At 48.1% G+C, this 27,509-nt stretch overlaps 1 protein-coding gene across 5 annotated transcripts in view; it reads left to right on the top strand.

The window, feature by feature from the left end:
* Window positions 1–27,509, top strand: part of LOC134910619 (uncharacterized) — a 183,417-nt gene that overhangs the window by 117,093 nt on the left and 38,815 nt on the right. For all 5 annotated transcript variants that reach the window (XR_010176247.1, XM_063918875.1, XM_063918876.1 and 2 more), the window contains 6 exons: window positions 622–863; window positions 15,874–16,008; window positions 20,060–20,138; window positions 20,832–21,000; window positions 24,735–24,895; window positions 25,071–25,116. Coding sequence is in view for 4 of the 5 variants with exons in the window: in XM_063918875.1 (XP_063774945.1) it covers window positions 622–863; window positions 15,874–16,008; window positions 20,060–20,138; window positions 20,832–21,000; window positions 24,735–24,895; window positions 25,071–25,116 (832 nt within the window). In the remaining variant the exon portion in view is untranslated. The remainder of the gene's footprint in view (window positions 1–621; window positions 864–15,873; window positions 16,009–20,059; window positions 20,139–20,831; window positions 21,001–24,734; window positions 24,896–25,070; window positions 25,117–27,509) is intronic.

The raw sequence follows: 27,509 nt of genomic DNA, 5'->3' as shown, positions 1-27,509 counted from the left end.
TTCTGTGATCCAGGACAATCAGCTGTATTGGCCTTCCACACATACAATTATCCACCAAACTGGTCAAAACAAAATATATAATAAGTGCATTAAAGCTCCATCGCCACCTTACAATGTGAACATTTTTGATTGCCACATTTAAAGGCTGTGGGAGGGGTTTGTGAGCAGGAGAACCAATGAGAAGCGACAATGTCCTTGACACTAGGTTCTCATTGGGCCTCCGCCTCACACCCTCCTCTGAGGTGTCACATAAACCTGGGAGAACCAGCTGCATGGATCAGCCCCTGAGGATTCTAGGGAAGAGAAGGGGCTAATTAGTTCTAGGCTGGTAGTGCAGTCTTAAACCTTATATAATATAGGAGAACATTAAAGTCTATTTCAGGCATTCCCAACCACGGTCCTCAAGGCACACTAACAGTGCAGGTTTTAGTGATATCCAGGATTCAGCACAGGTGACTTAATTAGTAGCTCAGTTATTTTGATTTAACCATCTGTGCTGCAGCCTCGATATCACTAAAACCTGCACTGTTGGTGTGCCTTGAGGACCATGAGGAAGAACACCAAATGTTTGATGATCAGTAATATAAGGACTTTAATTTAATTCTCTTATTAATGTCTTAGGTCTCCTCTCTTTCTGGAATATCAATTAGCAAAGTTACTGCTCCGTCCCCTGGAAGATCCACAACCAGTCAGTCGCTATGGCATTCGTGGGTACAGCCGCCAGACCAACAGCGCTGCACTGTCCACCAGTTACTCTTCTGTGGCACCCCACCAGCTCATCTCCCACAGCGTCCTGGCAGAGAGATCCGCAGGGCTGATACGCAGACTCCCTAATCGGGTTTACAGTACACCGGCAGCTTCAGGTGACATCATGCTCCAGACAATACCATAATGCACAATCTACTGTGAAATATACGGGTATAACAAGTAGAGATTAAAGAGCGGACCTGTGTTTTGTTTTTGTATGCAAATCCATTATCTTGTTTTGGTGGTTATTTCTTTATTTTAACTCTCACTCAAAGGGTGGAATTCAAATGATATATCACGCCCAATCTCCTGTCTAAAATGATCTTCGTTATCATGCATATCACGCCCATAGTAATCAGGTTTAGCTGTGTAAAGGGTCGGGTGCCTTGCTATGCCAAGGGTAACAAGCTGAAAAATAAGAATTTACTCACCGGTAATTCTATTTCTCGTAGTCCGTAGTGGATGCTGGGAACTCCGTAAGGACCATGGGGAATAGCGGGCTCCGAAGGAGGCTGGGCACTCTAGAAAGATCTTAGACTACCTGGTGTGCACTGGCTCCTCCCACTATGACCCTCCTCCAAGCCTCAGTTAGGTACTGTGCCCGGACGAGCGTACACAATAAGGAAGGATTTTGAATCCCGGGTAAGACTCATACCAGCCACACCAATCACACCGTACAACTCGTGATATGAAACACAGTTAACAGTATGAAACAATAGAGCCTCTCAACAGATGGCTCGACAATAACCCGATTTAGTTAACAATAACTATGTACAAGTATTGCAGATAAACCGCACTTGGGATGGGCGCCCAGCATCCACTACGGACTACGAGAAATAGAATTACCGGTGAGTAAATTCTTATTTTCTCTGACGTCCTAGTGGATGCTGGGAACTCCGTAAGGACCATGGGGATTATACCAAAGCTCCCAAACGGGCGGGAGAGTGCGGATGACTCTGCAGCACCGAATGAGAGAACTCCAGGTCCTCCTCAGCCAGGGTATCAAATTTATAGAATTTTGCAAACGTGTTTGCCCCTGACCAAGTAGCAGCTCGGCAAAGTTGTAAAGCCGAGACCCCTCGGGCAGCCGCCCAAGATGAGCCCACCTTCCTTGTGGAATGGGCATTGACAGATTTTGGCTGTGGCAGGCCTGCCACAGTATGTGCAAGCTGAATTGTACTACAAATCCAACGAGCAATAGTCTGCTTAGAAGCAGGAGCACCCAGCTTGTTGGGTGCATACAGGATAAACAGCGAGTCAGATTTTCTGACTCCAGCCGTCCTGGAAACATATATTTTCAGGGCCCTGACAACGTCTAGCAACTTGGAGTCCTCCAAATCCTTAGTAGCCGCAGGCACCACAATAGGCTGGTTCAGGTGAAACGCTGACACCACCTTAGGGAGAAACTGGGGACGAGTCCTCAATTCTGCCCTATCCATATGGAAAATCAGATAAGGGCTTTTACATGATAAAGCCGCCAACTCTGACACTCGCCTGGCTGAAGCCAAGGCCAATAACATGACCACTTTCCACGTGAGATATTTCAGATCCACGGTTTTTAGTGGCTCAAACCAATGTGATTTTAAGAAACTCAACATCACGTTGAGATCCCAAGGTGCCACAGGAGGCACAAATGGGGGCTGAATATGCAGCACTCCTTTCACAAATGTCTGAACTTCAGGTACTGAAGCTAGATCTTTTTGAAAGAAAATTGACAGAGCCGAGATCTGTACCTTAATGGAGCCCAGTTTTAGGCCCATATTCACTCCTGCTTGCAGGAAATGCAGAAATCGACCTAGTTGAAATTCCTCCGTTGGGGCCTTTTCGGCCTCACACCATGCAACATACCTCCGCCATATGCGGTGATAATGAGTTGCTGTGACCTCTTTCCTGGCTTTAATAAGTGTAGGAATGACTTCCTCCGGAATGCCCTTTTCCTTCAGGATCCGGCGTTCAACCGCCATGCCGTCAAAAGCAGCCGCGGTAAGTCTTGGAACAGACAGGGGCCCTGCTGCAGCAGGTCCTGTCTGAGCGGCAGAGACCATGGGTCCTCTGAGATCATCTCTTGAAGTTCCGGGTACCACGCTTTTCTCGGCCAATCCGGAACCACGAGAATTGTGTTTACTCCTCGCTTTCTTATTATTCTCAATACCTTTTGGTATGAGAGGTAGAGGAGGGAACACATAAACTGACCGGTACACCCACGGTGTCACTAGAGCGTCCACAGCTATCGCCTGAGGGTCTCTTGACCTGGCGCAATACTTCTCTAGTTTTTTGTTTAGGCGGGACGCCATCATGTCCACCTGTGGACGACCCCATTGATTTACAATCATTTGGAAGACTTCTGGATGAAGTCCCCACTCTCCCGGGTGGAGGTCGTGCCTGCTGAGAAAGTCTGCTTCCCAGTTGTCCACTCCCGGGATGAACACTGCTGACAGTGCTAGTACATGATTCTCCGCCCATCGGAGAATTTTTGTGGCTTCTGCCATCGCCGTCCTGCTTCTTGTGCCGCCCTGTCGATTCACATGGGCGACTGCCGTGATGTTGTCTGACTGGATCAGCACCGGCTGGTGTAGGAGCAGGGATTTTGCTTGACTTAGGGCATTGTAAATGGCCCTTAGTTCCAGAATATTTATGTGAAGGGCAGTCTCCTGACTTGACCATAGTCCTTGGAAATTTCTTCCCTTTGTGACTGCCCCCCAGCCTCGTAGGCTGGCATCCGTGGTCACCAGGACCCAGTCCTGTATGCCGAATCTGCGGCCCTCCAGAAGATGAGCACTGTGCAGCCACCACAGAAGAGACACCCTGGTTCGTGGAGACAGGGTTATTAAACGATGCATCTGAAGATGCGATCCGGACCACTTGTCCAACAGGTCCCACTGAAAAATTCTGGCATGGAACCTGCCGAATGGAATTGCTTCGTAAGAAGCTACCATCTTTCCCAGGACCCGCGTGCAGTGATGCACCGATACCTGTTTTGGTTTTAGGAGGTCTCTGACTAGAGAAGACAACTCCCTGGCTTTCTCCTCCGGGAGAAACACTTTTTTCTGGGCCGTGTCCAGAATCATTTCCAGGAACATTAGACGTGTCGTGGGGACCAGCTGTGACTTTGGGATATTCAGAATCCAACCGTGCTGGCTCAGCACTTCCTGAGATAGTGCTACTCCCACTAACAACTGTTCCTTGGATCGTGCCTTTATTAGGAGATCGTCCAAGTATGGGATAATTAAAACTCCCTTTTTTCGAAGGAGTATCATCATTTCCGCCATAACCTTGGTGAATACCCTCGGTGCCGTGGAGAGTCCAAACGGCAGCGTCTGGAATTGGTAATGGCAATCCTGTACCACAAATCTGAGGTACTCCTGGTGAGAATTGTAAATGGGGACATGCAGGTAAGCATCCTTGATGTCCAGGGATACCATGTAATCCCCCTCGTCCAGGCTTGCAATAACCGCCCTGAGCGATTCCATCTTGAACTTGAATTTTTTTATGTGTGTTCAAGGATTTCAAATTTAAAATGGGTCTCACCGAACCGTCCGGTTTCGGCACCACAAACAGTGTGGAATAGTAACCCCGGCCTTGTTGAAGTAGGGGTACCTTGATTATCACCTGCTGGGAATACAGCTTGTGAATCGCTGCTAGCACCGCCTCCCTGTCTGAGGGAGCAATCGGCAAGGCGGATTTTAGGAAACGGCGGGGTGGAGTCGCCTCGAATTCCAGCCTGTATCCCTGAGATACTATTTGAAGGATCCAGGGATCCACCTGTGAGCGAGCCCACTGATCGCTGAAATTCCTGAGGCGGGCCCCCACCGTACCTGGCTCCGCCTGTGAAGCCCCACCGTCATGCGGCGGACTTGGAAGAGGAAGCGGGGGAGGACTTTTGTTCCTGGGAACCTGCTGTTTGCTGCAGCCTTTTTCCCCTGCCTCTTGACAGAAAAGACCCTCCTTTTCCCCGCTTGTTTTTCTGGGACCGAAAGGACTGAACCTGATAAAATGGCGCCTTCTTAGGCTGTGAGGGGACATGGGGTAAAAATGCTGACTTCCCAGACGTTGCTGTGGAAACTAGGTCGGAGAGACCATCCCCAAATAATTCCTCCCCCTTATAAGGCAAAACTTCCATGTGCCTTTTGGAATCTGCATCTCCAGTCCACTGGCGAGTCCATAAGCATCTCCTAGCAGAGATGGATAATGCACTTACTTTAGATGCCAGCCGGCAGATTTCCCTCTGTGCATCTCTCATGTATAAGACTGAGTCTTTGATATGGTCAATTGTTAGCAGGATCGTGTCTCTGTCTAACGTGTCAATATCTTCTGACAGTTTATCTGACCACGCAGCGGCAGCACTGCACATCCATGCTGACGCAATAGCTGGTCTGAGTATAATGCCTGAGTGTGTATATACAGACTTCAGGATCGCCTCCTGCTTTCTATCAACAGGTTCCTTAAGGGCGGCCGTATCCTGGGACGGTAGTGCCACCTTTTTAGACAAACGTGTGAGCGCTTTATCCACCTTCGGGGGTGTTTCCCAACGTAACCTATCCTCTGGCGGGAAAGGGAACGCCATTAGTAGCTTCTTAGGAATTACCAATTTCTTATCAGGGGAAGCCCACGCTTCTTCACACACTTCATTTAATTCATCTGACGGGGGAAAAACTACAGGTAGTTTTTTCTCCCCAAACATAATACCCTTTTTTGTGGTACCTGGATGTAAATCAGAAATATTTAACACCTCTTTCATTGCCTCAATCATGCAGTGAATGGCCTTAACGGGCATTAAATTTGACTCATCGTCGTCGACACTGGTGTCAGTATCCGTGTCGACATCTACTTGTGCCACCTGAGATAGCGGGCGTTTCAGAGCCCCTGATGACTTTTGAGACACCTGGACAGACACGAGCTGAAGACTCGGCTGTCCCACAGTCGGCATGTCGTCAAATTTTTTATGTAAGGAGTCTATACGTGCACTCATTTCCTGCCATAATACCATCCACTCAGGTGTCTGACCCCCAGGGGGTGACATCCCTGCTAAAGGCATTTGCTCCCCCTCCACATCATTATCCTCCTCAAACATGTCGACACAGCCGTACCGACACACTCCACACACACAGGGAATGCTCCAACAGAGGACAGGACCCACAAAAGCCCTTTGGGGGGACAGAGTAAGAGTATGCCAGCACACACCAGAGCGCTATATATATATACAGGGACTAACTGAGTTATGTCCCTAATAGCTGCTTTTCAATATAATATACTGTATACAGTGCCAATTTTAATGCCCCCCCTCTCTTTTCCCTCTTACTGTACTGTAGAATTGCAGGGAAGAGCCAGGGAGCTTCCTTCCAGCCGAGCTGTGAGGGAAAAATGGCGCCAGTGTGCTGAGGAGATAGGCTCCGCCCCTTTTTCGCGGCGTATTCTCCCGCTTTTTATGGGATTCTGGCAGGGGTATTTACCTCATATATAGCCCCAGGGGCTATATATTGAGGTATTTTAGCCAGCCAAGGTGTTTTTATTGCTGCCTCAGGGCGCCCCCCCCCAGCGCCCTGCACCCTCAGTGACCGGAGTGTGAAGTGTGTATGAGGAGCAATGGCGCACAGCTGCAGTGCTGTGCGCTACCTTGGTGAAGACAGGATGTCTTCATGCCGCCGATTTTCCGGACCATCTTCTTGCTTCTGGCTCTGTAAGGGGGACGGCGGCGCGGCTCCGGGACCGAACATCAAGGCTGGGCCTGCGGTCGATCCCTCTGGAGCTAATGGTGTCCAGTAGCCTAAGAAGCCCAATCCGGCTGCAAGCAGGCGAGTTCGCTTCTTCTCCCCTTAGTCCCTCGCTGCAGTGAGCCTGTTGCCAGCAGAACTCACTGAAAATAACAAATTCTAAGACTATAACTTTCTAAGAGCTCAGGAGAGCCCCTAGTGTGCATCCAACCTCGGCCGGGCACGAAATTTAACTGAGGCTTGGAGGAGGGTCATAGTGGGAGGAGCCAGTGCACACCAGGTAGTCTAAGATCTTTCTAGAGTGCCCAGCCTCCTTCGGAGCCCGCTATTCCCCATGGTCCTTACGGAGTTCCCAGCATCCACTAGGACGTCAGAGAAATAAGATTTTACTCACCGGTAAATCTATTTCTCGTAGTCCGTAGTGGATGCTGGGCCTCCGTAAGGACCATGGGGATTAGCGGCTCCGCAGGAGACTGGGCACAACTAAAGAAAGCTTTAGGACTACCTGGTGTGCACTGGCTCCTCCCACTAAGACCCCCTCCAGACCTCAGTTAGGATACTGTGCCCGGAAGAGCTGACACAATAAGGAAGGATTTTGAATCCCGGGTAAGACTCATACCAGCCACACCAATCACACCGTATAACTCGTGATACTATACCCAGTTAACAGTATGAAATATAACTGAGCCTCTCAACAGATGGCTCAACAATAACCCTTTAGTTAGGCAATAACTATAAACAAGTATTGCAGACAATCCGCACTTGGGATGGGCGCCCAGCATCCACTACGGACTACAAGAAATAGATTTACCGGTGAGTAAAATCTTATTTTCTCTGACGTCCTAAGTGGATGCTGGGACTTCGTAAGGACCATGGGGATTATACCAAAGCTCCCAAACGGGCGGGAGAGTGCGGATGACTCTGCAGCACCGAATGAGCAAACTCTAAGTCCTCCTCAGCCAGGGTATCAAACTTGTAGACTCTTACAAAAATGTTTTAACCCGACCAAGTAACAGCTCGGCAAGTTGTAAAGCCGAGACCCCTCGGGCTGCCGCCCAAGAAGAGCCCACTTTTCTCGTGGAATGGGCTTTTACAGAATTAGGGTGCGGCAGTCCAGCCGCAGAATGTGCAAGTTGAATCGTGCTACAGATCCAGCGAGCAATCGTCTGCTTAGAAGCAGGAGCACCTAGCTTGTTGGGTGCATACAGGAGAAATAGCGAGTCAGTTTTCCTGACTCCAGCTGTCCTGGAAACATATACTTTTCAGGGCCCTGACTACATCCAGTAACTTGGAATCCTCCAAGTCCCAAGTAGCCGCAGGCACCACAATAGGTTGGTTCACATTAAAAAATTATACCACCTTAGGAAGGAATTGGGAACGAGTCCTCAATTCCGCCTTATCCATATAAAATACAGATAAGGGCTTTTGTATGACAAAGCCGCCAATTCTGATACACGCCTGGCCGACGCCAAGGCCCACAGAATGACCACTTTCCACGTGAGGTATTATAGCTCCACGGATTTAAGTGGCTCAACCCAATGCGACTTCAGGAAATCCAACACCACGTTGAGATCCCACGGTGCCACTGGAGGCACAAACAGGGGCTGACTATGCAGCACTCCCTTAACAAAAGTCTGAACTTCAGGCAGTGAAGCCAGTTCAATTTTGGAAGAAAATCGATAGAGCCGAAATCTGGACCTTAATGGAACCCAATTTTAGGCCCATAGCCACCTCTGACTGTAGGAAGTGCAGAAATCGACCTAGCTGAAATTTCTCCTTTGGGGCCTTCCTGGCCTCACAGTACGCAACATATTTCCGCCATATGCGGTGATAATGGTTTGCGTTCACTTCTTTCCTAGCTTTAAATAGCGAAGGGATAACTTCCTCCGGAATTCCCTTTTCCTTCAGGATCCGGCGTTCAACCGCCATGCCGTCAACGCAGCCGCGGTACGTCTTGGAACAGACAGGCCCCCTGCTGCAGCAGGTCCTGTCTGAGCGGCAGAGGCCATGGGTCCTCTGAGATCATTTCTTTGAGTTCTGGTTACCAAGCTCTTCTTGGCCAACCCGGAACAATGAGTATAGTTCTTACTCCTCTCCTTCTTATTATTCTCATTACCCTGGGTAAGAGAGGCAGAGAAGGGAACACATACACCGACTGGTACACCCACGGTGTTACCAGAGCGTCCACAGCTATCGTCTGAGGGTCCTTGACCTGGCGCAATATCTTTGTAATTTTTAGTTGAGGCGGGACGCCATCATGTCCACCTGTGGCCTTTCCCAACGGTGTACAATCATTTGGAAGACTTCTGGATGAAGTCCCCACTCTCCCGGGTGGAGGTTTCTTAGTTGTCCACTCCGGGAATGAACACTGCTGACAGTGCTAACACATGATTTTCCGCCCATCTGAGAATCCTTGTGGCTTCTGCCATCGCCATCCTGCTTCTTGTGCCGCCCTGTCGGTTTACATGAGCGACCGCCGTGATGTTGTCTGACTGGATCAGCACCGGCCGGTGTTGAAGCAGGGGTCTAGCCTGACTTAGGGCATTGTAAATGGCCCTCCGTTCCAGAATATTTATGTGTAGGGAAGTCTCCTGACTTTTCCATAGCCTTGGAAGTTCCTTCCCTGTGTGACTGCCCCCCAGCCTCGAAGGCTGGCATCCGTGGTCACCAGGACCCAGTCCTGTATGCCGAATCTGCGGCCCCCTAGAAGATGAGCACTCTGCAGCCACCACAACAGCAACACCCTGACCCTTGGAGACAGGGTTATCCGCCGATGCATCTGAAGATGCGACCCGGACCACTTGTCCAACAGATCCCACTGGAAAATCCTTGCATGGGAGCTGGCGAATGGAATTTCTTCGTAAGAAGCTACCATCTTTCCCAGGGCTCGTGTGCATTGATGCACCGACACCTGTATACGTATTAGGAGGTCTCTGTCTAGAGACAACAACTCCTTGGACTTCTCCTCCGGGAGAAACCCTTTTTATCCTGTTCTGTGTCCAGAACCATACCCAGGAACAGTAGACGCGTCGTAGGAACCAGCTGCGACTTTGGAATATTCAGAATCCAGCCGTGCTGTTGTAGCACTTCCCGAGATAGTGCTACTCCGACGAACAACTGCTCCCTGGACCTCGCCTGTATAAGGAGATCGTCCAAGTACGGGATAATTATTTCGGCCATTACCTTGGTAAATACCTCGGTGCCGGGGACAGACCAACGGCAACGTCTGGAATTGGTAATGACAATCCTGTACCACAATATTGAGGTACTCCTGGTGAAGAGGGTAAATAGGGACATGCAGGTAATCATCCTTGATGTCCAGTGATACCATGAAATTCTCCAGGCTTGCAATAATCGCCCTGAGCGATTCCATTTTGAACTTGAACCTTCGTATATAAGTGTTCAAGGCATTCAATTTTAGAATGGGTCTCACCGAACCGTCTGGTTTCGGTACCACAACATTTTGGAATAGTAACCCCGGCCTTGTTGAAGGAGGGGTACCTTGCTTTCACCTGCTGGAAGTACAGCTTGTGAATTGCCGCCAGTACTACCTTTCTCCGAGGGCAGCCGGCAAGGCTGATGTGAGGTAACGGCGAGGGGGAGTCGCCTCGAACTCCAGCCTGTATCCCTGTGATACTATTTGCAGAACCTAGAGATCCACCTGTGGGCAAGCCCACTGGTCCCTGAAGTTCCCGAGACGCGCCCTTACCGCACCTGTCTCCACCTGTGGAGCCCCAGCGTCATGCGGTGGACTCAGAGGAAGCGGGGGAAGATTTTTGATCCTGGGAACTGGCTGCTGGTGCAGCTTTTTTCCTTGTTCCCTTGTCTCTGTGCAGAAAGGAAGCGCCTTTGACCCGCTTGCTTTTCATAAGCCGAAAGGACTGTACCTGAAAATACGGTGCTTTCTTAGGCTGTGAGGAAACCTGAGATAAAAAAATTTCTTCCCAGCTGTTGCTGTGGATACGAGGTCTCAGAGACCATCCCCAAACAATTCCTCACCCTTATAAGGCAGAATCTCCATGTGCCTTTTACAGGCAGCATCACCTGTCCACTGCCGGGTTTCTAATACCCTCCTGGCAGAATGGACATTGCATTAATTCTGGATGCCAGCCGGCAAATATCCCTCTGTGCATCCTTTATATATAAGACAACGTCTTAAATATGCTCAATGTTAGCAAAATATTATCCCTGTCTTAGCGTATTAATATTATCTGACAGGGTATCAAACCACGCTGCAGCAGCCCTATTTATGCTGAGGCAATTGCAGGTCTCAGTATATAACCTGAGTGTGTAAATACAGACTTCAGGATCGCCTCCTGCTTTTTATCAGCAGGTTCCTTCAAGGTGGCCGTATCCTAAGACGGCAGTGCCACCTTTTGACAAACGTGTGAGCGCCTTATCCACCCTAAGGGATATCTCCCAACGTGACCTATCCTCTGGCGGGAAAGGGTACGCCATCCGTAACTTTTTAGAAATTACCAGTTTCTTATCGGGGGAAACCACGCTTCTTTACACACTTCATTCATTCATCTGACGGGGGAACAAAACACTGGCTGCTTTTTCTCCCCCAAAATAAAACCCCTTTTATGTGGTACTTGGGTTCATGTCAGAAAATGCGTAACACATTTTTCATTGCCGAGATCATGTAACGGATGTTCCTAGTGGATTGTGTATATGTCTCAACCTCGTCGCCACTGGAGTCAGACTCCGTGTCGACATCTGTGTCTGCCATCTGAGGTAACGGGCGTTTTTTTTTTGGAGACCCTGATGGCCTTTGAGACGCCTGGTCAGGCGCGGGCTGAGAAGCCGGCTGTCCCACAGCTATCCAGCCTTTTATGTAAGGAGTTGACACTGTCGGTTAATACCTTCCACCTATCCATCCACTCAGGTGTCGGCCCCACAGGGGGCGACATCCCATTTATCGGCCTCTGCTCCGCCTCCACGTAACCTTCCTCATCCAACATGTCGACACAGCCGTACCGACACACCGCACACACACAGGGAATGCTCTGACTGAGGACAGGACCCCACAAAGTCCTTTGGGGAGACAGAGAGAGAGTATGCCAGCACACACCGGAGCGCTATATAATGCAGGGATTAACACTATCACTGAGTGATTTTTCCCCATATAGCTGCTTGTATACATATATTGCGCCTAAATTTAGTGCCCCCCCTCTCTTTTTAACCCTTTGAGCCTGAAAACTACAGGGGAGAGCCTGGGGAGCTGTCTTCCAGCTGCACTGTGAAGAGAAAATGGCGCCAGTGTGCTGAGGGAGAAGCCCCGCCCCTTTTTCAACTGACTTTCTCCCGCTTTTTCTGGAATACTGGCAGGGGTAATTTTACATCTATATAGCCTCTAGGACTATATATGATGTAGATTTGCCAGCCAAGGTGTCATATATTGCCCTCAGGGCGCCCCCCCCCCAGTGCCCTGCACCCATCAGTGACCGGAGTGTGAGGTGTACATGAGGAGCAATGGCGCACAACTGCAGTGCTGTGCGCTACCTTGGTGAAGACCGAAGTCTTCTGCCGCCGATTTTCCGGACTCGTCATGCTTCTGGCTCTGTAAGGGGGGCGGCGGCGCGGCTCCGGGAACGAACACCAAGGTCGGGTCCTGCGGTCGATCCCTCTGGAGCTAATGGTGTCCAGTAGCTTAAGAAGCCCAAACTACCACCTGTTAGGTAGGTTCGCTTCTTCTCCCCTTAGTCCCTCGCTGCAGTGAGTCTGTTGCCAGCAGATCTCACTGTAAAATAAAAAACCTAAATATACTTTCTTTCTAGGAGCTCAGGAGAGCCCCTAGTGTGCATCCAGCTCAGCCGGGCACAAGAATCTAACTGAGGTCTGGAGGGGGGTCTTAGTGGGAGGAGCCAGTGCACACCAGGTAGTCCTAAAGCTTTCTTTAGTTGTGCCCAGTCTCCTGCGGAGCCGCTAATCCCCATGGTCCTTACGGAGTCCCAGCATCCACTTAGGACGTCAGAGAAATAATGATACCATGCCCCCGAGGGCAGAAACAGAACGGGTATGGAAAGAATTGAATCTCGCTCAAGCATTTAAATTTGTTAGAAATTAGTAAAAAGAAGCTGATGAAGTCATGATGATGTCATGTCCATAAATTCATCCTCCTTTAAGGACTATTTTATAATGACCAACTCTCCATTATCCATGTTGTGGTTTGGCAATACTGGGCAAGTGCCGCAGCTGAAAATGTTACCTACTACAATACACTCAATTAACAGCTCTCCCTGTCTATTTGCCCTCCTGCCCAACTTATGTTGTAGATTACTCATGATGGGCCCAATGCAGAGTTGTACAGAATAGGGGGTCCAAGGCTCCAGCCCCATCTGCTCTGTGCAGACTTAAGGTGGGTACACACTTAGCGATAAATTAAACAACATCGCTCATTTTGACCCTTCAGTTTATCGCTAAGTGTGTATGCCGCTGCGGCCGGGTGATGCACGGTCCCGTGAGTCGTTAACAACCCTCGGTGTCGGCCATGCATGCAGCTCAGTGTGGACTCCTCGTCCAAAACTGCATGCTCCTGCCGGCCGCGGCATGACGTCACTGGGGGTCATTCAGACCTGATCGCTCGCTAGCGTTTTTGCAGCGCTGTGATCGTGTCAGAACTGCACATGCGTATGCCCCACAAAGCGCAGGCGTGTCGCACGGGTACAAAACGGATCGTTGCTGTGCGATGGGTTTTACGAAGAATCCATACACACAGCCGATCGCAAGGAGATTGACAGGAAGAAGGCGTTTGTGGGTGGCAACTGACCATTTTCTGGGAGTGTTTGGAAAAACGCAGACATGTCCAAGTGTTTGCAGGGCGGGTGTCTGACGTCAATTCCGGACCCGTACAGGCTGAAGTGATCGCAGTGGCTCAGTAAGTCTTGGGCAACTCAGAAACTGCACAAAGTTTTTTGTACCGCACAGCTGCACATGCGATCGCACACTTGCACAGCTAAAATACACTCCCTGGTGGGCGGCGACTATGTGATCTCAGGACTGCAAAAAACAGCTAGCGAGCAATCCGGTCTGAATGACCCCCACTGTGTGATATCGCACAGTGTGTATGCCTGCTGTCGGGTGTCCCGGCCCGGGAGGGGAAACACTAGGCGACGTCACTCATAGAGCACATCGCCTAGTGTGTACCCACCCTTAGATCCACAACACACAATGTGGTTTGCATGAGTGAGTGAACCAGTTACAAAGATTGGAGCTCCCTCTCAGCATCCCACACACAGGGGGTCATTCCGAGATGATCGTAGCACAGCTACGATCAGGCACTCACACATGCGGGGGGACGCCCAGCACAGGGCTAGTCCGCCCCGCATGTCAGTGCCGGCCCCCCTCCCCCCTGCAGAAATGCAAAAGCATCGCACAGCGGCGATGCTTTTGCATCTCAGGAGTAACTCCCGGCCAGCGCAGCTCCTGCCCCGGGTCACAGCGACTGTGTGTGGCAGCCGCCGCGGCCCCTCCCCCCCTCCGAACAGTCCGGCCCGTGCCCCCTAAACAGCGGCTTAACGACGCCGTCCAGCTTCCTCCCGCCCAGCGACTGCCTCTGCCTCAGAGGCGATCGCTAGGCATCGACAGCTGGCATGCACCGGCACATGCGCAGTTCCGACACAATCGCTGCGCTGCGATAAACTGCAGCGAGCGATCGGGTCGGAATGACCCCCACAATGCAGCTACAAAGTTTGTGGAGATTACAATTTATTAACTGAGAATTCCATGTCCTTTAGTATTTTTCTTACTTCAGTTATATTTCTATTAGCAATTTACTAAAAAGCCCTTGTGCTTGTATCACTGTGAGCTATGTTCCTCACACCATGGCCCTCATTCCGAGTCGTTCGCTCGCAAGCGGATTTTAGCAGATTTGCTCATGCTAAGCCGCCGCCTACTGGGAGTGAATCTTAGCATCTTAAAATTGCGACCGATGTATTCGCAATATTGCGATTACACACCTCGTAGCAGTTTCTGAGTAGCTCCAGACTTACTCGGCATCTGCGATCAGTTCAGTGCTGGTCATTCCTGGTTTGACGTCACAAACACACCCAGCGTTCGCCCAGACACTCCTCCGTTTCTCCGGCCACTCCTGCGTTTTTTTCCGGAAACGGTAGCGTTTTTTCCCACACGCCCATAAAACGGCCTGTTTCCGCCCAGTAACACCCATTTCCTGTCAATCACATTACGATCGTCAGAACGATGAAAAAGCCGTGAGTAAAATTCCTAACTACATAGCAAATTTACTTGGCGCAGTCGCAGTGCGGACATTGCGCATGCGCATTAAGCGGAAAATCACTGCGATGCGAAGATTTTTACCGAGCGAACAACTCGGAATGAGGGCCTATGTTCCTCACACCATGTACAGGTGTTTGTCAGTGGAAATAAACCACAGTCAGTGTCTTTATCCACAGGTAATATCACTCATGTCCAGGGCCGAAGCTTCCACTAGGCAGCTTTAGGCAGCTGCCTAGGGGCACTGGAACCTGAGGGGGCGGCCTGCTACAGCTGCCCGAAAAGGTAGCATGGTCCTACCTTTCACAGCCGCCGCAATCCCCTATCTTACAGTAGCCGGGACTGCCAAGCTCCCGTAGTCCAGCACAGGCAGTAACTTTGACAGCTTCTGGAGTCATGGTTGGGGGTGACATGCAGGGGTGGTCTTCAGTATGCCGACTGACGGGATCCCGGCGCACAGTATACAGGCGCCGGGATCCCGACAGCCGGCATACCGACACTTATTCTCCCTCGTGGGGGTCCACGACCCCCCTGGAGGGAGAATAAAATAGTGTACGCGCGCCACCGTGCCCGTAGTGTGGCGAGCGCAGCGAGCCCGCAAGGGGCTCATTTGCGCTCGCCACACTGTCGGTAAGCCGGCGGTCGGGCTCCCGGCGCCGGTATGCTGGTCGCCGGGAGCCCCACCGCCGGCATATCGTAGTGAACCCGACATGCAGCACTGCTCTTCATTCCAGGCTCTTTCACAGACTACTCATTCCCAACTCTGCATCGCAGCTTGCAGGTAAGGTGGCTGCACAGTGCACTGCCTGCATTTGATAAGGAAAGAGGGGAAAAGCAGCAGTCTGGGGGTGGGGATTGGGGTCGGAGATGAGCAGCAGGCATCCACGCATACTGGGGGGGGGACGACGAGCGGCAGCATGCACACAGATTGTGGGGGGATAGAACAGCAGACATTTAAAAGAGTTCGGAGGGTTTTGTGGGAGCAGCAGGCACACACAGACTTGGGAGATAGGTAGAAGAGAGCAGCCATGCAACAGACTTGGGGCGGGGCAGAGCAGCAGCATGCCTTTCACCTGAAGGTCGGGTAGAGGGAAGGGGCAGTAGGCAGATATTTTGCCTAGGGTGCCGAGAAACCTTGCTCCGGCCCTGCTTATGTCACCTGGTTGTGTTCCCCCCACAGGCTATGAATCTGAGACTTACATCCTTTCTCTCCTGGAGCAATACAGAGATGTCCTCATGAGGCTCTACCAACCCCTCGGGCCTCAGATTCTGGATGGAGGTCTCTATACGTCCTTCGCTTACAGCGGAACCAGAGGTAAAAGACAGATGGATGCTCACTAGCTCAAATTCCTGATTTCATCTGATAAATTGCTATTTTGCGGTCATTGGGGGTTATTCAGGTTTGTTGAGAGAGTTAGATGTGGGTGGGTGATATTGTTTCTGTGCAGGGTAAATACTGGCTGCTTAATTTTTACACTGCAATTTAGATTTTAGTTTGAACACACCCCACCCAAATCTAACTCTCTCTGCACATGTTACAAACTGAATAAGGCCCATTGGCCCTCATTCCAAGTTGTTCGCTCTGATAAAGCTAAATATTTATCGTATATAATACCCTTTATGAGGTCTAAGAACACTGTACGCTATCTACGTATGAAGTACCGTAAGGGTACGCTAGTTGCGTAACAATCGCTTTGTCGTGATCGAGACGCTCAAGCGTCACGTTCACTCACGGCCAAGAGATCACAGGCAGGCACGTTATTGGCTGTTAACTAAAGTAATGATTCGCTATAGCGTAGCGAACGCTCGGGACCACGAGGAGATCACCAGCGGAGCTGACGCTCACTATATTAAACCTTTGTATCTAAACCATAAACAGTGTATTGTGCAGTAAAACCTTAGTGTAATGTTAGAGAGTAAATGCAACACAGTATAACCTTATTACCTTAAAAGCTGTTTGAGCGTCACCGACGCTCTGAGAATACTTAATACTATAAGAAACACACAGATACCGTGCTCAGGGTCCAACGCCTAAAATATATATTATGAATGCTATACTTGCAAAAGAGTTAAACACAATACAAGTCATACACTACAATATAACATAGACTACCTAACCAGATAACTACACAGGAAATACAATACAATACAATTTAAGGGAAAATGAGTGAGAGAGAGAAGGAGAGAGAGAGAGAGAAATTGAGAGAGATTGGCCCACAATAACAAGAAGATCAATATAGTTGCGGAGAAACACTTACGCACAAGGGGAAACGATCGCATGCGCCTCGATATCCAGCTCCCGATTATCAGCAATGAGAACCGTTGAAGGGAGTGAACTGGATATGGTCGGCCTGCCTATTTATGCCCCACACACAATGCAATTCAATGGTCCCTACAATCTTATTGTTCATTGGACACAGGAATTCGACTTCGCACTATAACAAAAGGTCATAGGTTGATTCATACAGGTGGGTTGTGACTGTTTCCAACTGTTCAGGTGGGTGGGATACTGAGTTTCCCGCCGCATGACTAAATAAGAACAAATAATAGTAAATGGACATAAACTTCTTATGTCCATAACTATTCGCACGAGCGATTAATCTGCTCCAAACCAACACCGGAATATTGCTATTTAAATACTCTTCCGATGGGTACCAAACACCACTGTATGACCCCTGTTAGACCCTTCGTACAATACAAAGAGGGATCTCTCTGTTCAGGAACATGCTATGTTAACTAAACTTTCAGAATCTATCAAAGGGACCATGATCTACAAAATACATTATTACTGAAAATATGTAACGATTGAGTCGCACGCTACGATCACATAAACTCTACCGTAAATACGCATACCGTGCGCCTGCGGGTGCCCGCGACTGTGAGTATGCGCACACACGGGAGAGCGTACGCATGCGCAGCACGGACCTGTGTGAGGTGCAAATATGGTAGTGTGCATAGAGATATTTTTCTGACTTTGACAGCTCGCTAGCTGCTTTTAGCAGCATTGCACACGCTAGGCCGCCGCCCTCTGGGAATTTATCTTAGCTTAGCAGAATTGCGAACGAAAGATTAGCAGAATTGCTACTAAATATTTCTTAGCAGTTTCTGAGTAGCTCCGGACCTACTCACATATTGCGATCAGCTCAGTCCTTTTAGTTCCTGGTTTGACGTCACAAACACGCCCTGCGTTCGGCCAGCCACTCCCCCGTTTCTCCAGACACTCCTGTGTTTTTCCCTGACACGCCTGCGTTTTTTAGCAAACGCCGGGAAAACGCTGAGTTGCCGCCCAGAAACACCCTCTTCCTGTCAATCACTCACCGATCAGCAGTGCGACTGAAAAGCGGCGCTCGAGCAACAGCAAAATTACTACGTTTTTAGTAAAAAAACTACGCGCATGCGCTCTGCGTACCATGCGCATGCGCATTTAACAGCAAATCGCAGCATAGCGAAAATCGGCAAACGAGCGAACAACTCGGAATGACCCCCTTTGTCCAAATTCCTCAGCACTTAACCTAATCTATAAATAAGCAATTAGTGGCGGAATATATGTTTTAGTTGTTGTATGGATGCTGTGAAAGGCAAAAAATAAAATCACATGTTCCATAATTTCATATAAAATCATTCTTTGGTTAAACATATCGCACTGCGCACAGATCATGTCGGAGGAAAACAATTCTCATTCACTTCTACCAGCGAAACCTGGCACAGGTCATCATCCGTTCACCTTAAAAAATCTATCTTATTCTCCATGTTATTGTTCCATAAATGTTAACTAAAACAGAAGGAGAATCACACCTGCAAATGGGATGCGGTTAAAATGCCACCGGGCAGGATCCCGGCAAACAAACTACTCATGCTGGAATCCCGCCCGGCAGCCATAATCCCAACGAGAAAATGCAGACACCGCTGGGATTCCCGGCGTCAGAATACCGATGCAGAGAATCCTGATCATCCTCTAAGCAGGATACGCTCGCGTCCTGCCTTGGGAGAAGGTTAGGTTTAGGCAGGAGAAGGGCAGTTTGGGTGTAGGGACGGGAAGGTTAGGGTTAGGTACCGGGGAGGTGGGGTTAGGTTTAGGCAGGAGAAGGTGAGTTATCATGTAGGGACGGGAAGGTTAGGGTTAGGTACCGGGGAGGGGGGGTTAGGTTTAGGCAGGAGAAGGGGAGTTATGGTGTAGGGACGGGAAGGTTAGGGTTAGGAACCGGGGACGGGAGGTTAGGTTTAGACAGGAGAAAGGGAGTTAGGGTGTAGAGACGGGTAGGTTAGGGTTAGTTACCGGGGAGGGAAGGTTAGGTTTAGGCAGGAGAAGGGGAGTTATGGTGTAGGGACGGGAAGGCTAGGGTTAGGTACCGGGGAGGGGGGGTTAGGTTTAGGCAGGATAAGGGGAGTTATGGTGTAGGGACGGGAAGGTTAGGGTTAGGTACCGGGGAGGGTGGGTTAGGTTTAGGCAGGAGAAAGGGAGTTAGGGTGTAGAGACGGGAAGGTTAGGGTTAGGTACCGGGGAGGGGAGGTTAGGTTTAGGCAGGAGAAAGGGAGTTAGGGTGTAGAGACGGAAAGGTTAGGGTTAGGTACCGGGGAGGGGGGGGGGGTTAGGTTTAGGCAGGAGAAGGGGAGTTATGGTGTAGGGACGGGAAGGTTAGGGTTAGGTACCGGGGAGGGGAGGTTAGGTTTAGGCAGGAGAAAGGGAGTTAGGGTGTATAGACGGGAAGGTTAGGGTTAGGTACCGGGGATGGTGGGGGGGGGGGGTTAGGTTTAGGCAGGAGAAGGGGAGTTATGGTGTAGGGACGGGAAGGTTAGGGTTAGTTACCGGGGAGGGGGGGTTAGGTTTAGGCAGGAACAGGAATAGTTTAGGGTGCTAACTATGGTGCTGTCGGGATTTTAATAGACAGGATGCCGATTTCAGTATTCTGACCATCGTTATTACATATTAAACCCCTGCAAACTTGTAATTTATTCTGAACAGTTATATGAGCCAGCAAATATCTAATCAAAAGTTTACAAGGTCGTTGAGACATTCATGGGACCCGGGTACTGAGGGGGTGTGGTCAAAACCAGAAGGCGTGGCTATGTCACTTAAAAAAATTATCTAAAATACCATGCACAACGCAGCTGATAAAGTACCATCCGATCAGCTTCTAACTGCTATTTTACAGGACAGGCTGTGTTTGAAAAATGACGGTTAGGAGCTGATTGGTTGGAATTGTATCTCTATCCACTCTATCACTCTTCAAGGTTTGATCTCCCCTCTGGCTGAGTTTTCAAGGTTAATGGGAGTCCATTCCTTTGGTTGAGAAAGTGCAAACATTCCTGTCATTTATTCCACAACCATCAACTGTCATTAATGTCTAATCATTGTATTTTATTAGAATCTAATGCCACGGCCCCCCTAGCCATGCCAAACCAGTTGGACCCCCCAGTTCACCCTACAGACCCTGATGATGCCAGGTACGACCCACCATATTTAAACATTGTGCGCTAAACTTTTTTTAAACAGGGGAGATAATTTTTTTATGGACATTTAGGTATATGCAGTACAGTAGGTGTTTTTATTTATATAGAAACGGCTATATTCTGTTGCGTTTTATAATTTTATACAATACAGTAATAAAAAAAGACTGCGCAATAACAGGCAGACAGAGAGGAGAGAGGGTCCTGCTTGCAAGCTTACACTCTATAGGAATACAGTAAGAAAGAAGATACTGACCCAAAGAGCTTACAATTATTTGTTTGTGAATAGCCACCAGCTTGTCAAACTCAAATCTTCATATATTACCAAAACATAACACAAATCTAATTCACATATTAACTATAGCCTAATATAACTCACAGTGCACCCACCTTAATAATAATGCAAATAAATGACTTCTGTACAAAATTCCAAAATGATGCACATTTTGTATACTAAGGGGTCTATTTACTAAGCCGTGGACGGAGATAAAGTACCAGCCAATCAGATCCTAACTGCCATGTCACAGGCTGGGTTTGAAAAATGACAGTTAGGAGCTGATTGGCTGGTACTTTATCTCCACTGACTTATATCCATCGAAGGCTTAGTAAATAGACCCCTAAACGAGGAGGCTGCATTTGAATCTATATGTATATATAATATGAGTGCAGCTATATGTATATATGATGCAGGATGAGTACACAGACTGGTGACGTGGAACGGGCGATCTCCGATCAGCACATGGAGTGGACGGAAATGGAAGACATTTATACAATCACTGAGGAGGAAGACATTTTCCTGAAGCAGCATAATCTCACCCCGACCACCCTGCAGCAGCTGAAGGAGGAGGCTCTTAGCACAGTGAGTGGATCATGTACCTAAATACAGCTCCCTGATCACCAGGGGTCAGCTTGTGCAGGAGCATCGAGAGATTGCGTGGGCCCCAGTACTAGGTTGGGGGCTTGGCGAGTGTAGAAGTGTAGCCACACCCAGTCAGGTGCTCTCTGCAGACACTGGGGTAGCGCCCCTGTGTGGGAGTGTGGCTACATATTCCTGGTAGGCCTGCACACTTTGCACTAGATACCCCACACATCTCTCTTGGCACCCCAAAACCTGTGCTCAGCTCATATACAGCAGCATGTGTGTCATTGCACACTCAGGTGTGTATACTCTTATCCCACAATAGCAAAAACAGTGGGAGAAAATGCTGCTTTATAATGTTATTAGTAAACGCTAAAGTCATAGTACCCTATTTGTACACAATATAATAATGTACTGAAGTGTCCTATTCACAAAATACAGTATTACCAGGACATTTATCAATAAATGTGAAAATTACTCCTTCAATATAAAATATGATAACACTAAAATTACAGATGAGCGGGTTCAGTTCGTCGAGATCCGAACCCCCCCCCCCGAACTTCACGTGGTTTACATGGGTCCGAGGCAGCCTCGGTTCTTCCCGCCTAACATGCAAAACCCGAACGGGGAAAAAATTAATCATCCCACTGTCGGATTCTCGCGAGATTCGGATTCCATATAAAGAGCCGCGCGTCGCCGCCATTTTCACTCGTGCATTGTCGATTGAGCGGAGAGGACGTGGCTACGTTCTCTGCCTGAAAAGCTCAATATCTGTGCTCAGTGTGCTGCATTGTGGGACCAGTATATAGTAGTATAGTGCTGCATTGTGGTGACCACCAGTATATAGTAGTACAGTACAGTTGTCCATTGCTGTATCTTGCAGCTCCGTGTCAGACTCAGTTCTATTCTCCGGATCAGTGCTCGATATCTGTGCTGCATTGTGGGGACCAGTATATAGTAGTACAGTGCTGCATTGTGGTGACCACCAGTATATAGTAGTACAGTACAGTTGTCCATTGCTGTATCTTGCAGCTCCATGTAAGACTCAGTTCTATTCTCCAGATCAGTGCTCCATATCTTTGCTGCATTGTGGGGACCAGTATATAGTAGTACAGTGCTGCATTGTGGTGACCACCAGTACATAGTAGTACAGTACAGTTGTCCATTGCTGTATCTTGCAGCTTCGTGTCAGACTCAGTTCTATTCTCCGGATCAGTGCTCAATATCTTTGCTGCATTGTGGGGACCAGTATATAGTAGTACAGTGCTGCATTGTGGTGACCGCCAGTATATAGTAGTACAGTACAGTTGTCCATTGCTGTATCTTGCAGCTCCGTGTCAGACTCGGTTCTATTCTCCGGATCAGTGCTCAATATCTGTGCTGCATTGTGGGGACCAGTATATATAGTAGTACATTGCTGCATTGTGGTGACCACCAGTATATAGTAGTACAGTACAGTTGTCCATTGCTGTATCTTGCAGCTCCGTGTCAGACTCAGTTCTATTCTCCGGATCAGTGCTCAATATCTGTGCTGCATTGTGGGGACCAGTATATAGTAGTACAGTGCTGCATAGTGGTGACCACCAGTATATAGTAGTACAGTACAGTAGGCCATAGCGTTATCTTGCTGCACCGTATCACTTCTAGTATCCTGATCAGTGCTTAATATCTGTGCTCAGTGTCAGTGCTGCATTGTGGTGACCAGTATACTACAGTACAATAGTCCAGTGCTGTTCTCGCTGCTCAGTGTCAGTTCTCCATAGTATCATCAGTGATCAGTATAATCAGTTCTCGGTATAATCAGTGCGCTGCTAGACGTGCGCCTGTTTTACGCCATTAGTGCATTGGGATTTAGACAATTGATGAAGTTATTGTGTCCCCGGTACAAAATCCCATCTAGATTCCACTTCACTAGGCAGGCGATAGCGAGATTTTTCAAATTAATATCACTGATTAATAATTATTAATTACAGTGATCTTGCCAAATAATTCCAGTGATTTTGTCATTTTCTTCCAGTGATTTGGACCAATAATACCATTGATTAGAACGAATAATTCCTGTGATTTTGTCATTTTCTTCCAGTGATTTGGACCAATAATACCATTGATTAGAACGAGTAATTCCTGTGATATTGAGATGTTTGTGTCGCTTAGCTTAGCCATCCAGCGACCTTGGTGCACCTCTTTTTCTCTTTTCTTTGCATCATGTGCTGTTTGGGGCCAATTTTTGTAAGTGCCATCCTGTCTGACACTGCAGTGCTACTCCTAGATGGGCCAGGTGTTTGTGTCGGCCACTTGGGTCGCTTAGTTTAGCCATCCAGCGACCTTGGTGCACCTCTTTTTCTCTTTTCTTTGCATCATGTGCTGTTTGGGGACTATTTTTTTAAGTGCCATCCTGTCTGACACTTCCGTATATGTCCAGTGGTGCTGCCATTTGATATAATTCCCGACATTACTGCCATTTAATTCCAGTGATTTTGTCATTTTCTTCCAGTGATTTGGACCAATAATACCATTGATTAGAACGAATAATTCCTGTGATTTTGGCATTTTCTTCCAGTGATTTGGACCAATAATACCATTGATTAGAAGAACTAATGATTCCTGTGATATTGAGGTGTTTGTGTCGCTTAGCTTAGCCGTCCAGTGACCACAGTGCACCTCTTTTTCTCTTTTCTTTGCATCATGTGCTGTGCGGGGCCAATTTTTTTTAAGTGCCATCCTGTCTGACACTGCAGTGCCACTCCTAGATGGGCCAGGTATTTGTGCCGGCCGCTTGGGTCGCTTTGCTTAGTCATCCAGCGACCTCGGTGCAAATTTTAGGACTAAAAATAATATTGTGAGATGTGAGGTGTTCAGAATAGACTGGAAATGAGTGGAAATTATGGTTATTGAGGGTTATAATACTATAGGATCAAAATTACCCCCAAATTCTATGATTTAAGCTGTTTTTGAGGGTTTTTTTGGAAAAAAACACCCGAATCCAAAACACACCCGAATCCGACAAAAAATTTTAATGGAGGTTTTGCCAAAATGCGTCCGAATCCAAAACACGGCCGCGGAACCGAATCCAAAACCAAAACACAAAACCTGAAAAATTTCCGGGGCACATCACTAACTAAAATGCAATAACACGACACAAAACATTGCTGCGAGACAGTAATGGTAACCATTGTACCATATAGTTTTGCAATTTTTGTATACATGTGCAGTATAAAATAATATTCATTCATCATTAAATGTGCCCCTAATTATATCTTTTTAGAATTATTATCAGCAAAATATGCAACAATAAATGACATTGCCAATAATCCCCTTTAGAAATGTAGCTTACTCCCATCATTTGCTTTTTAGGTCATCTCATTTGAATCCCCCACCCACACTTTCAGTTATTGCCCCAGTTTGGGTCCTTTTTCTTTTCAATCAATCTATGACACATTTTGCTTAGACAAAGATCCATTGAGATGACTCAGATCCTTACCAACCAGTCCATGGTACTGGGCTCTAGTGCCTGTATGATTGGATATAAGGGGCACGTGGCAGTACGCACTGATGGTTATTACAGGATAACACATGTAAAGTGGCTGCTGTATTTTGTACACACACATGACTGCATTTATTTCTTGTTGGCTAAACAATGTACTGAGATGGCGAAACGCGTCTTGTCTTTATAAGATTGGAGCTTTTGTGACAATTTGCATTAATGACATTATTTACCCTCATGTTTTTTACAGAGAGAAGGCATGGTGATGTTTATAAGCTTCCTCCAGGGCACGCTGGGATCTCACCTTCTACACTTTTGGATGGACTGTGAAGAGTTTAAAGAGACGTCTATAGACCTTGAAATCAATCACAGCCCAGAGAATGCCAGACAGCAGTGTGTTCACTTGTTCAGGTAAGAATGAGAGGAGAGATGATTACATTTCAGTGGTAGTAATAACAATAACCATTTCAGTGGTAGGAATAACCATTTCAGTATTAGGAATAACCATTTCAGTGGTAGTGATAACCTCTTGCTTTAGATCCATTATATAGTAATAGATTTCTTCTACTGTCTGTTTTATTAAAAGGAGCATCCAGAACAAGTACCAGTCATACCTGAGTCCTGAGTGTCAGGTAAGTGGGGTTCCGGAGCTTCTCCAGATTAGGAAATGAGAAGCGACGAGTTTTATATAATAGAAACAGGAAGTGACATCACTTCTAATACACAGTCCATACGTGTCATTTGTAGAACTGCTCTACAGGGGTCGTGGTGATGAGATTTGTGACATCGCAGCCTGTCCACCGATGCATGGGTATCTGTAAGCAGGCTGTGATGAGAAGCTGATTGGTTGTACTTTATCTCTGTTCACTTTATCTCCAAGGCTTAGTACATAGACCCTATTGTGAGAGAAGACTTAGAAGCTGCTGAGGAGCTAATCGGAAGTCAGTTATCAGAGTGTATGGTGTGTATTTTTGCACTGCACATATTCCAGAGCCGAGCATATGCAAGTATGGGTGATACAAAGTTGTACACACCTGAGTCGCATCTCCACTTGTGGCTGAAGGGGCGTCACTGGGTGGTAACGGGGTGCTCGCACACAGGTTCAGAGAGGGCGTGTCGGCAGGATTATAGCTCTGCAGCGTTGTCTGTGTGTATAACTATGGTTGTTTTCAGATAGTCCTGCTGCAAGTGTGCACTGATAATGGCGACACGTATTTAACCAGGCGTGTAGATGGGACAGTCTAGCCAGCGAAATACGCACAATTCTGTATATTGCTGGATGTATGTATAAAGTTCTGTGCAATGTAAGAGCAAATATGGCCGACTTGCGCACATCTCTGCATCAGCCAATCAGAGAGAGAAGTGCTGGGAGGATCATGCTGCCCTGGGTTATCACTGGCAGTATTAAAGCCTGTATATGACAGCGACCTGCAGAGTAGGAACTGAGAAGGCGAATGGCACGAACTGTACATAAGGAGATACTGAGGGCCTGCTTCAGAGACCGACTTTATAAACTTTATGCAAATGCTGCCGCTCCCTGTCTGTGCGTCCGAATGTACATGGACGGAGACGCCCTTTTTTCAGTGTCCTTATATGCCACCACCGGTTGCACCATCCAAACTTGCACCAGCAATATGGCTGGTGCGGTTTCTCCATCCGAGTATGGCCTCCTGTGTGAACGATTGAACGACTATATGTGCAACCAGTTTCACCAACACCCCGGCGACACTCCCATAACACACACCTATAAGACTGACCATCTGGGTGCGTGCACTACTAGCCACCTCTCAGTCATCATCCAGGAACGCCCAGCACATTTCCAATACTGAGCATTCCGGTCAAACGCATATGCTGTACCAGCCCTCAGCGCTCTCTGAGCCTGGGCTGTAGTAGCAAAAATATCACTCAACTACAGATGGAGCCTGGCTCATCTAGCCTTCTCTGCTGCGCCTAGGTGCACCAAGGCTTATTAGCATAAACCCTTCATCTATTGTTCTCAGCTGCAATACAATACAGAGAGAACAATACAGCAGGAGATTAAGTCATTACAGCAGGGGATTAAGGCCCTCATTCCGAGTTGTTCGCTCGCAAGGCGAATGTAGCAGAGTTACACACGCTAAGCCGCCGCCTACTGGGAGTGAATCTTAGCTTCTTAAAATTGCGACCGACGTACGCGCAATATTGCGATTACAAACGAGTTAGCAGTTTCAGAGTAGCTCCAGACTTACTCTGCCTGTGCGATCATTTCAGTGCTTGTCGTTCCTGGTTGACGTCACAAACACACCCAGCGTTCGCCCAGGCACTCCCACCGTTTCCCCGGCCACTCCTGCGTTTTTTCCGGAAACGGTAGCGTTTTCAGCCACACGCCCCTGAAACGCCGTGTATCCGCCCAGTAACACCCATTTCCTGTCAATCACATTACGATCGCCGGAGCGAAGAAAAAGCCGTGAGTAAAAATACTTTCTTCATAGTAAAGTTACTTGGCGCAGTCGCAGTGCGAACATTGCGCATGCGTACTAAGCGGATTTTCACTGCGATGCGATGAAAAATACCGAGCGAACAACTCGGAATGAGGGCCTAAGTCCGACTGCCCTGGCTCAGTTACTTCTATTAAAGTGATAGATGAGGAGGGCTTCTTCTGTACATGTGAGGCTCTGAATCAGGCCCATTATGTGGAGTATATTCCTGGCGGGGGATCCAGTTTCTGTGATCTAGAGAGCGGTGGGATCTCCTGGTATAAATGGAGAGCAGTGAGCTTTAACTGCTGAACGATTGAATTTGAATGTACAGTACGACTTTGAATGAAAGTGCAATGAAATATGCTAGTCCAGAGGTTCTCAAACTCGGTCCTCAGGACCCCACACAGTGCATGTTTTGCAGGTAACCCAGTAGGTGCACAGGTGTATTAATTACTCACTGGCACATTTTTAAAGGTCCACATGTGGAGCTCATTATTTCAATTGTGATTCTGTGAGGAGACCTGCAAAACATGCACTGTGTGGGGTCCTGAGGACCGAGTTTGAGA

Source organism: Pseudophryne corroboree, chromosome 4 (genome assembly GCF_028390025.1).
Source record: "Pseudophryne corroboree isolate aPseCor3 chromosome 4, aPseCor3.hap2, whole genome shotgun sequence".
Classification (NCBI taxonomy): domain Eukaryota; kingdom Metazoa; phylum Chordata; class Amphibia; order Anura; family Myobatrachidae; genus Pseudophryne; species Pseudophryne corroboree.
Note: the sequence above shows the minus strand (reverse complement) of the source record. Positions and strands in the feature narration are given on the sequence as shown.